This window comes from Orycteropus afer, unplaced genomic scaffold (assembly GCF_000298275.1).
Source record: "Orycteropus afer afer isolate SDZICR_OR568_19922 unplaced genomic scaffold, OryAfe1.0 scaffold00502, whole genome shotgun sequence".
Taxonomy (NCBI): Eukaryota; Metazoa; Chordata; class Mammalia; order Tubulidentata; family Orycteropodidae; genus Orycteropus; species Orycteropus afer.
In genome coordinates, this window is record NW_006922089.1 from 1,601,386 (window position 1) to 1,612,591 (window position 11,206).

Genomic DNA, 11,206 nt, shown 5'->3' on the forward strand with positions numbered 1-11,206 from the left:
GCCGTGCAGGCAGGTGGGCGCCCTGCCCCCTCCCCGGTGCTCACGACACCCGGGCAGACGGCCGGCCCCAGTGCGAGTCCGTGGCCGCTGGGCTCCCTCCTCGGCCAGCCAGCCCCTCAGCACGGTTTGATCCAGGGTGGGGAGCCAGACCCCGTCGTCCTGGCTGCTTGGTCCTTCGGTCAGATGGTCCTGCAAACCCTAGGACAGCCGTGCAGGCAGGTGGGCGCCCTGCCCCCTCCCCCTCAGCCTGTGTGATGGAGAGCTGGGGGGGGGGTCACAGCAAGGACTGAGCACACCTCTTTCAGAACACAAATTTATTTGGCATTTGGACGAAATGGTTCTCACATCATCTTAAGAAAAGGATTAGTGCCAACCCAACCAAAAATAAACCCGAACTAAAAACCCTTAGTGAAAGCATCAACATAGAAAACCAGCATTGAGACAACATACAGTATCAAACCCCGCATCTGCAGGCAGCGTGGGGGGCACCCAACCTCAGATGCAGCCACCAGCTAGTCGCGGGCTCAGAAGCCCCCCCAAGAGCTTAGGGACCCATGGTTTGGGCAGGACACCGCTCACAGTAACGCGGGATTCGACAGACCCTGGAGTACATCCTGTCTTGCAAATGATGGCCCATGGGAAGAGGTGAGGGACGGTGGAGCCCCAGCCCTCACAGCCGCTCTGCAGCAGACCCCACGGGGCCTGGACACCCTTTCCAGGGTCGGGCAGGGCTCTGGGACAGCCTGGGAGCCCACAGCTAGGGCACCAGATGAGGCGGGCTGTGGAAGCGGAAGGGAGCCGCTGGGTAACCTGCAGAATGCCTGGTAGAGGCAGGTCAACCCCACAGCCACTGAGCGTACTACAGGCCACCCCTTCCTTCCTGCCTCTCCCACAGAGCCCACTGGCTCAAGTCTCAGTCTCAGGAAACTTCCTGGCCCCACGGCTCTGGCCAGTGTCCCTGCCTGGGCACAGGCTCTCAGGCCCAGGCTGGGGGACCCCCTGCGCTGTCCAGGCCAGGCCCCTGTGGGGCTGTTGGGTGGTTGGTCTGTGGCCCATTTGGGACCACTGGTGGCATCCGCAAGCCCAGAACCTCCTCTGGCAGCAGGACTTGTTGGCACCTGCTACAGGGCTCATCTTTGGCACAGAGTGGGCACGAGGCACAATTCTCGACGGCAGATGGGCCCGGGGGCAACGGGGAAGCCTCAGCAGGGCCTGCCTGTGCCAAAGACGGGCTGGTGCCAGGAGGACGGCTCGAAGGCCACAGCTCCTACCTCCAGCCACTCTGGGGCCTGTCTGCCAGACCTGGGGCGACTCTTCCGAGTTCTCTCATTCCCCACTGGCAAAAAGTGGCAGCCGACCAGAGTGAGAACATGGCCAGAACTGGACTGTGCCACGGAGGCCTGTCACTACAGACCCGAACACGCACTCCAGGGCCTCCCTGTTAATGCTGACTGCCGGGATGACAACAACACAACGAATAAGGGTCGGTCCTCTGGTCTTCCCGCTCCTACAGGGAGCGACCCCACCCGAGCTCCCAATGACCACCACTGCTTGTATGCACACGCAGACACGCACACACACAAAGAAAGGTCCAGACACCGAAGGTAGAAAAAGGTATGCTTGAAAAAGCACACAGTACCTGCTTTCTCTCCAACTTCACAAGGGCCCCCAGGCCACCACCCCGAGCTGCCCGGGGAGGCTGGGGGTGCGAGCAGCTGCCAGGCACTTGGCTGGAGTGCCTCCATGGAGCCAAGTCTTGGAGGTGTGCAAGGGGACTTTCAGGAGGCGGGAACAGACCAGGATGTTCATTTAAGCCACCCCCTCAAGACACAACCCTTTTATGGCACAAACAAGGTGACTGGGGGGAGACTGAGCCAACAGGAGGCAGAGCTGCAGGTCATAGGTCATAGCTGGCTTGGGCCTGACTCCCAGCACAGGGTCCAGGACCAGTACCTCCCAAGCCCAGCCCAGGGCCTCAAGCCAGACTGTAGGGTCTCATGTAGGAAGTGGGTGGCAGAAGACAGCGCAAAGCTGGGAGAACGGGTGGGCGGGTGCAGAGGGGCTGCCTTCCATGCTTCCTTCTCAGGGCCCTGGGGGAGCACCAGGCCGGCCTTCAGCCCGGGGCACTGTCACCAGATGCTATGGCTGGGCCTGTGGGGACCGTCCCCCATGCAGCGGTCACGGTGCCCTCAGACTGCCTGTCCTGAGACAGTCCTACTGCAGGCGATGCTGGCGGCCACTCCCCAATCCCTGGAACTGCCCTCCTGGGCCCAGCTGTGCCCCGCAAGGCCCCTGCAGCCACCGGGCTCTGCTCAGGGGCTGGCGACCTGCTGCGCAGAGTTCTCCAAAGGCATGTGGGGACGCAAGCGTGCCGGAGACATGTTTGCTTTGGCCCTGGAGCCACGGCCCCCGTGGCCTTTTGTTCTCTACCTCGGGGAAGTGTGGTCTGAACAAACTTTGTCCATCTTCGGCCATTTAAAAAAAGACAGTGACCCAAAGCTATGCATGTTTGGGAAGCCCTCCAGGGCTCTTGGTGGCACGTCCTTGCTTCCCAAGAGCCCGCATGGTCTCTGTGGACACATGCACACACACGTGTTGGGGTGGCATGGTGGCACTGGAGGCCCTGCAAGCCCGCCACAGGGGTTCGCGTTCCGGACGGCGAATCTTGTTCACAGCCGTTGGGGGCGGCTGGGCGGTCCTCTACACCACCGTGTTGAGGGAGCTGGGGCTGTGCCCCCCGCCTCCCCGCAGCGCCTCTGCGGACGGGGCGCCCTCGCTCGGGGCAGGGGGGGGGGGTGCCAGCAGGGCGCTGCTGCTGTCCCCCGAGTCTTCCAGGTTGGCCAGTGGGACCCCCGTGGAGGGCACAGGTCGCTCTAGGCGCCGGGGCGAAGTCCCGTCACCGCTGCTGTCCCCCGGGGCTGCTGGGCTGGCCTCTGCTGGCTCAAAGGCATCGTCATCTGAAGGGGGAGAGGGAGCGGAAGAGCTGGGGCGGTGGGCAGGAGGGACTGGGCAGAACTGGCGACACGTCTCCTGCCCAAGTGCTCCCTCAGCTTATGGGTGCAGTGGACAGCCCTCCCCAACCGCTGGGCCCCAGGGAGGGCCTGTTTTGCAATGGGCCTGCAGGCCACACCCCTCAGAGCCGCTGCCTGCCATCCCCGGTTGGCTGCGCATTTGAGTATGCCGGACACAGTTCCTGCCATCACAGTGAACGTGCACTGATGTCCAAGAGGACAAAACCCCGGACTGATGATGGGTGGAGATGTGGCGGTCGATGTGGGCAGACAGCTCTTGGGCTGCGGTGGGAGAGCCCGTACAGGGCAGATGGGACAGAACACATGCCTGGCCAAGCACCGTGGCTGGATCGTGTGGGAGTTGGGCTGGAGCAGGCAGGACCTTGCAAGCCATGTGAGTGTCCACAGCCAGTTCTGGTCTAAGGAGGGCCCTGTGGCAGGCCAGCCACGTCATTCGGGCCACTTCCTCGTTGCTGGGCTGTGTCTGACAGCGTCTTGTGTCCCAACGACAGGGTCAAATCCAAGTCTCTGCTGCCTCTCCAGACCACAGGTGAGCTGAGCTGGCCCATCAGATGGACACACGACTGGGACGGCACCCCTGGCAGCATGCGCTGTCATGGATGAGGTGTGTGGGGCACTGCTGGCAGTAACACTGTGCTGTGTGGGCTCACGTGTGTGCGTGTGCATAGGTATGTGCATGCGTGATAGGGCACGAAGCAAAGGGAACATGGGCTGGGGTCCTGAAGGGCTGCTGGGGAGAAGGAAGTGAGCATGACATCGGGCTGTGATGCCGTGTGGACACCAGGGACAGGCCAGAGAGGGCGACGGCAGACTGTGACACCCTGTGCAGATACCGGGGACAGGCCAGTGAGTTTGAGACTGGGCTGTGAAGCCCTGCAGGGACACCAGGGACAGGCCAGTGAGTGTGACTCTGTGCTTGGTTCTTTCCTACCAACATCTGAGGGTAATGAGTGGGGGCTGATAAGACCAAAGGGACCTCCTTGGGGCTAATGCCAACGGGGCTGAGAAGCCCTGCAGGAACAGGCTGTAAGTGTGACACCTGCGTTTCTTCTTTGCCCATCAGCCCTGGGAGGAACCGTCCTCCCCAGTGTTCAGACGGGTAAACTGACTCAATCATCAGCCCAACATGGCAGTGCTGGTTCTTTCTTCCATTCCGTGGAGCTGCATCCTGCCCCGGGGCCTGCATGGTGAGGTCTCATCACTCATTAGAACACAAGTCTTTATGACCCACTGGTCAGTTCCTGCCCTGGAAGCCTCCCTACTCTCTAGAGCCTGGCTGAGGTGGGGTACCCACAAGGACTGGGCAGTGACTGGTTGTTCAAATGGGGAGGAAGGAGGTCCCTGGCCCCATGGGAGCCTTCTGCACCACCATCCAGGGTGAGTAAGGGGCACGGTGACCAGTGTCTGCAGAGAGCATCACCCAGCCTTCTGCACCACTTTCCGCAGGTCACCTGCACGTGGAGCCCTTGAGGAGCCTGCTGACAGGTGAGGTACCTGCAGGGCTGGAGAGGACCTGTTCACAAACAGGCCGTGAGGTGCGAGACCACCTGGCGGGAAACCACTTGGTCTCTGTGCTTGGTTCTTTCCTACCAACACCTGAGGGTAATGAGTAGGGGTTGATAAGACCAAAGGGACCTCCTTAGGGCTGATACCAACTATGATGGTTGGGGTTGTGTGTCAACTTGGCTGGGCCAGGATTCTGAGTGGTTTAAGCAGTTGTGATATGGTTATTTCCATGATGAGATCGGATGTGTATGTTTTGAGCAGCCAATCCGCTGAAAGGGAATTTCCCTAGGGGTGGGTGTGGCCTACTTCCGATATATTTATGGACACCCTGGGAAAAGAGACACTCTTCTGTGGATCAGGATTCTGTTATGCTGCCTACAACTGTCTGTGAGCAAACAAGCCACCATTCGGCCTGGAGATCTTGGATCCGTCACTCGTTGGAGTCAACAGCCAGTACACTGCCTGCCAGCCTTGAGCTCTTCAGTCCCTGCAGCTGCGTGTGTTGGGAAAAGCCTCCAGTTTGATGCTTGATCCAGGAACTTGGGACTTGTCAGCTTCTATAAGTGTGTGAGCCATTTTCCTAAAATAAATTTCAATCTCTCTCTAAGCTTTACTGGTTTTGCTTCTCTAGACAACCCAGACTATCACACCGACTGAGCTAATGGGGTCTGATGCTGTCCAGCAAGGCCAGGGCCGTGTCCAGGCAGGGCCCGAGCCCACACACAGCCTCCTGGCTGGTGGCAGCAGTGCACCCCTTTGGGACAACAGAAGCTGGACGCCGTGCTCCTCGCAGACACAAGTGTATCTGTCCCAAACTGCACGTGTCTCTTCTTTGGTTTTTGGTTGTATTCTGTGATGATTACGGTACACTCTTTGTGAATCCCAAGAGTCATTCTGACAAATGAACAAATGCCCTGGGGCATTTGATGGCAGGGGCTGGTGTCTGCCTGGTTGGTACCTGTATGTGGTATTATGTTTGCGTGTCAACTTGGCTGGGCCTGGTTGAGTGGCTGGACAGCTGGTGGTAGTTATTCCCCATGAGGAGACTGGCAACCAACTCCATAGTGGGATCTACAACAAGCAGCTGAGTAGCTGCCTTTGGGATGCAGTCTGCTTTCTGTATTTAAGGAGAAGCTTTGGGAATGGTCTCTAGCCTATGGCACGCTTGGACCCTGCATGTAGCCGTGTCGTTGCTCAGCAGCCTGCTATGCTCTGCTGTCCTTGGGACTTACAATGGACTTAAGTTAATGGCCTTCCATGTGGTTTGGTAACATTGAGACTGTGCCTTTTTATTTGTAAACCTTGGAGCTTCTCAGCCTCAGCAGCCAGCAGCTGTCTGAATGAAGAAATGCCTCTAGCTCCAGTGGGCTGGGAGCAGGAGGCAGAGCTGGACCCCAAGGTTGAGTGGCTTTCACCCAGCCCCTAGAGCCTGGCAATTTGGACTTGGACTTAAAGCCTCCAAATTGTAAGAATAAACTCCTGTTTGTTAAGGCCATCCCATTTGTGGTATATTCCTGTCAGAGCGGCACCAGGGAACCAGAACACTGGTAGCTGAGGTTGTGTGTCAGCTGGGCTGGGCCTGGTTGAGTGGCTGGGCAGCCAGATGTAGTGATTCCCCATGGTGAGACTGGTCATCAACTCCATGGTGGGATCTACTGGAGCAGCGGAGCAGCTGCCTGAGGGGTGTCTGCTTCCAGTAAGAAGAGTCTTGAGCTTTTTGGCACATCTGGGTCCTGCACTTGGCTGACTCTTCATTTCAGTGGCCTGCCACAAACCAGGGGCCTACCGTGTTGCTTGACAATTTTAGGACTGTGCCATTTTCCTTGTCGACCTTGGGTTTGTCAGCCTCAGCAGCCAACAGCTGCCTGAGTTAGGAGAAGCCTCTAGCTCCAGTGGGTTGGGAGCAAGAGGCAGAGCTGAAGCCCAAGGTCGAGGGGACTTCACCCAGCCCCTAGAGCTGGCACTTTGAACTTGGGACTTCTAGCCTCCTAAACTGTAAGAAAATAAACTCCTGTTTGTTAAGGCCATTTTACCTGTGGCATCTTCAGTTACCAGAAAACCAAAATAGCATCTGAAAGCAGGTGTGCTTTTAACATGAGCTCGGGCCTCAGGTCTGAGTGGCTGGGGCTAAGAGGGAGAGTGATGTGTGGATGGCTGGTGAGGAGGATGGAGAAAAGGGAAGAAGGTTAGGCCTGGATCCATTTTCCACTCCGGGAACCTGATTCATGCTGACGCTGACCTTGACCCTCACCATGACCGCCACAATGGGATGTGCCCACGGTGCCTTTGGCTTAGTGCACAGGGGATGGTGCATGTGCTCTGGGGAGGGTTTGCTCACTGCACAAGTGACAGTGCCACCTTAAAGGGAAAACCTAAGAGAGGACATGAGGACAGAAAGAAGGGAGGGAGAGGGAAGTAGCACCCTCTGGAGCTGGGGCCCTCTCCCCCGGGCAGGGGCAGGTACCTGCAGGGTCATAGAAAACACTGTCCGGGTTGATGGAGGCTTCATAGGGTGGCGGTGGGTCATCAGGCTGGTCAATGTCCGGGTACTTGTAAGCTGTGTAGGGCGGGGGCGGGTCGTGGAAGTGGAAAGTCCCGCCTTCCCCATCATCGGAGAGATGGAGTGGAGTGAGCCCAGTGCCAAAGCCATCCGGGCCATAGTCGAAGCCGGGGACCCTGCGGCCGAGGTTGAAGTGGTGCACTGTGGGTCGTAAGTGGGAGACAAGACCCAGCTGTGGGTCTCCTGTGGGCCAGGCCTGCCCCCCACAGGGAGGGTGCTGGGACTCCCCAGCAGCCCCCACCCTGCACCACTCCAAGCCAGACCCTACTCAGGCTGCCCACTGGCCCCCAGCAGCCCCAGCACACCACTCCCCAGCCACTGTGGCCCAGCTGTCTGACTCTGATGACGTCTGGGGTCTGCCCTCCTGCAGCCCTGGGAGGCACGGCTCAGGGAGAACTGGAACGCCCACGGGTGCGAGGGTCGTGGTGACTAGGGGCTTCGTGGCCGGCTGGGGTGGCTGAGAGCAGCCGGAGGCTCCCCCGGCAGCAGCAGGCACAGCGTCTCTCACAGGCACCTTAGCGGCACTCTGGCCCCCTCGGTCCTGAGCCCCCCGTCTGCGTGGCCCTCCAGTGTGCACCCCGCCCTGTCTGAGTGCATGTGCAGGGACACGGCATCGATGCAGACGCTGCCTGGCTGGGGCACCTGGTGCAGAGCTCGTCCTGAGGGGGGTGAGCCCCACTCGACTCGAGGCGGGTGACCCCCTCCCTTGACGCCTGAGGCAGGTGAGCCCCACTCTCTCGACTGCCTGCAGGACCCAGTGTCTGCTGCTCCTGGGGGCAGGCTCTCTGCCTCCTGGCAAGGGGGCACACTCACTGCTCAGGCCACTACGAGAGAGAACAATCACCATCTGCAACATGGCCGCCGCCCTTCTGCCAGTGAGGCTCAGAGCAAAGTGGAGGGCAGGCGCCCAGGGGCAGCTGGCACTGACCCTGTGACCCTGCCATGGCCGTGGCCCGTCTCTATTTCAGCGCCCTTGGCTGTGCGTCTGCTTCTCCACAGGTGCACCCAGCCCAGGAGCAGTGCAGGGTGGGGGTGCGACGCTCCAGGGTGCCTGTCACCACGGGAACAAAGTCCCACCTTGGGAGGCTGTGCCCAGGTGGGCCCCACATGCTCTCAGGGGCTGCGCCACGGTCACCCCCCAGTGGGCACTCCTTTCCCAACACCCCGGCCCTCCTGGGTCCCTGTTCCCGAAGGAAGCCCTTGCACCAAGCCTGACCCCAGACCCGGTTGTGGAACGTGCTCGTGCGGAGGCACGGGGAGGGCCCACTGCCACGTGCTGGCGCAGACAGACGGATGGACACTCACGGTTTGCTCCGATCAGCGACTCGATGCGCTCACGTCGCCGCTGGCGCAGCCGATGGACCATGAAAAGCAGCAGCGACAGGATGAGGAAGGAGGAAATGCAGCTGACGATGAGGCGCATGCCGCTGGCCATGGAGTCGAACAGGCTGCTGCCGTCTGTCGGGCGGGGAGAGGGGGCGCCGGCCGTGAGGCAGAGCGGCCTCGGCAGGGCGACCCCGAGACCCCAGCCCCACCCGCTCAGCTGGCGAGACCAGCCAGGAAGTCCCACGGCGGAGACTCGCAGGAGCCTGGGCTTCTCGAGCTTCGTGATCTCTCAGGATAAACGTTAGCGACAAAAGGGTTCAAAAGCAGGAATACTGTGGGAACTGTCGAGAGCAGAGAAGTGCGGTGTCGTTTAAGGAAAGGCTCCCTTACAGGCATGGTCAGGAACCCCGGCTTCCCTTGCCACACTCCTGGCTTGTCTGTGTTAAGGGAATTGAGCAAGTTCCTTTGGGGAGCTCCAGCTTTGAGTATCTGCTGTGTCTGAAACCTGGACTGTGTCCCACGAGCAAGAAAGCTGTCATCTGTCCCATGACAGGCATTTCTAAGAATGCCTACTGGTGACAACAGTGTTCTGTGGACATACACTACATGGCCGGGGGAGGGTGTGAGGTGTGAGAACAGGGCTGCAGGAGCACACACACACGCGTGCACACACACACACATCCTCCCTCCGTCCCTCCCAGCAGGGCAGCATCCTGGCGGCCAAGGCCACGCCGCACGCTCCACAGGACGACACTTGGTGCTGAGGAGACGAGCTGAGGGCAAAACCTCAACACTTCCTGCACTAAGCTGAGAGTCATGGGAGCAAACGATAACAAAACACATAATTTAAAATTATAAGAAGTGCTCACACAACAGTGAAACCACTCAAGGGACAAAGAGCCAAGAGGACGGCAGCTTCCGGTTGTGCGGTCGGGCGCAAAGAGCCGGAGTCTGCATGTGAAAAACCGAACACCAACTCTTCTTGGATCCAGCACAGCACTGAGGCCACAGGGTAAACCGTCACCCAGAAAACTAGACAGGGACACAGGCTGATACAGAGGATCAGCGCTTAGGCTGCTGCGGCCACACCCAGTGTCCAGTGGGAACAGGGACCAATCGCTGGGGATCGAGAGACCAGCTCTAGCCATGAAAACTGCGGGCGGCTCAGCCTGGAGGAGGGCCACACAGTGTCACTTCCACAAGCCTTCCCCCCAGGTCCCCTCACGTTTTGGGCAGAGGAAGAGGAAGGCAACCATTCTGAAGGAGTGCCTCTGTTCTTCAGAGCAGCCTGTCCTCACAGGAAGTGACTGTCCAAGAGTCTGACCAACACAGAAGAAGGGACGTGTCCAACTCCAGTCCCCTTCGAGCCTTCCTGTTTGAGCTAAGGGGTGAAGGGACAAAAAGCACGGAGCAAAAAGCTGAGAAGCACTCAGAAAAAAACAGAATGGAGGGGACAGGCTCCCTGGGAGACTGGGAGCTGTCACAACCTCACCCTCCCTCACACCATGCCACCACGTGAGCATCTCAGGGCTTTACAGGAACCCAACGGAAAGAACCGCACTTCCTGTCACTTGATCCAGCACATCTGACCTTCCACAAAAAATTGTAAGGTGTGCAAGAAGGCAAAAAAACTGAAAATCCAAACTCACATTTTAAAGAGCTAGGATAAATATCAGAACCTGACCTCTGATACCTCAGAGGTTCTGGAAGTGTCAGACCAGGAATTTAAAATAACTATGATGCCAATGGTTCTAACGCAAAGAGTGGACACCACGCAAGAACTGGTGGGTAGTGGAAGCAGAGAGATGGAAACGTGAATCACGAATCACGAGGCAAGGCCAGAACCAGAGAAGGCGCATCAGCGGACCAGACACAGCAACAGAGATAACCAGTGAGCCCGGAGCTATGGCAGCAGAAACTGCCTGAACTAAAAGCGGAGTGAAAACAGACTGAAGAAGGAAAACAGGAGCAGAACGTCCACGAACTGTGGGATAATTACAAAGAGTGTAAGATAAACCTAATGGGGCTATGAGAAGGGGAGGAGAAAGAGAAACAAAAGTATGTGAAATAATCATGGATGAAGGCTTTCCAAAACTGTTGACAGACAAAAAGCCAAAGATCCAGGAAGCGCAGAGAACAAGCAGGATAAATACTGTTTTGGATCTCTGCTGTTGTTGTGAGGTGCCGGTGAGTCATCTCTGACTCACAGTGACCCCATGTACAACAGCATGAAACACTGCCTGGTCCTGTGTCAGCCTCACGATCCATTGTATACCTGAGCCCATTGTTGCAGCCACTGTGTCAGTCCATCTTGTTGAGGGCCTTCCCCTTTTTCGCTGACCCTCCACTTTACCAAGCATGACATCCTTCTCCAAGGAATGGTCCCTCCTGACTACAGGACCAAAGCAGGTGAGACAAAGCCTGGCCATTCTCACTCCTAGGAGCATTCTGGCTGTACTTCTTCCAGGGCAGATTTGCTAGTTCTTTTAGCAGTCCATGGTACTTTCAGTATTATTTGCCAACACCACAACTCAAAAGCCTCAACTCTTCCTCAGTCTTCCTTATTCACTGTTCAGCCCTCACATGCATACGAGGAGACTGAAAATACCATGGCTTGGGTTAGGTGCACCTTAGTCTTCAAGGAGACATCATTGCTCTTCAGCACTTTAAAGAGGTCTTTTGCAGCAGATCTTCCCAACGCAATAGGTCGTATGATCTCCTTTCTGCTGCTTCACTGGCGTTGATTGCAGAATGAAGTACTATGAAGTCTCTGACAGCTCTG

General features: G+C 58.0%; 1 protein-coding gene across 1 annotated transcript in view; it reads right to left on the reverse strand.

Annotated features, from left to right (window-relative positions):
• Positions 1 to 2,700: 2,700 nt before the first annotated feature.
• DGCR2 (DiGeorge syndrome critical region gene 2) overlaps positions 2,701 to 11,206 on the reverse strand; it is a 113,965-nt gene continuing 105,459 nt past the window's right edge. Inside the window, exons 8-10 of the mRNA XM_007955440.1 lie at positions 8,404 to 8,556; positions 7,003 to 7,239; positions 2,701 to 2,957 (exon numbers count right to left, since the gene is read on the reverse strand). Of these exons, the coding sequence (XP_007953631.1) occupies positions 2,701 to 2,957; positions 7,003 to 7,239; positions 8,404 to 8,556 (647 nt within the window). The remainder of the gene's footprint in view (positions 2,958 to 7,002; positions 7,240 to 8,403; positions 8,557 to 11,206) is intronic.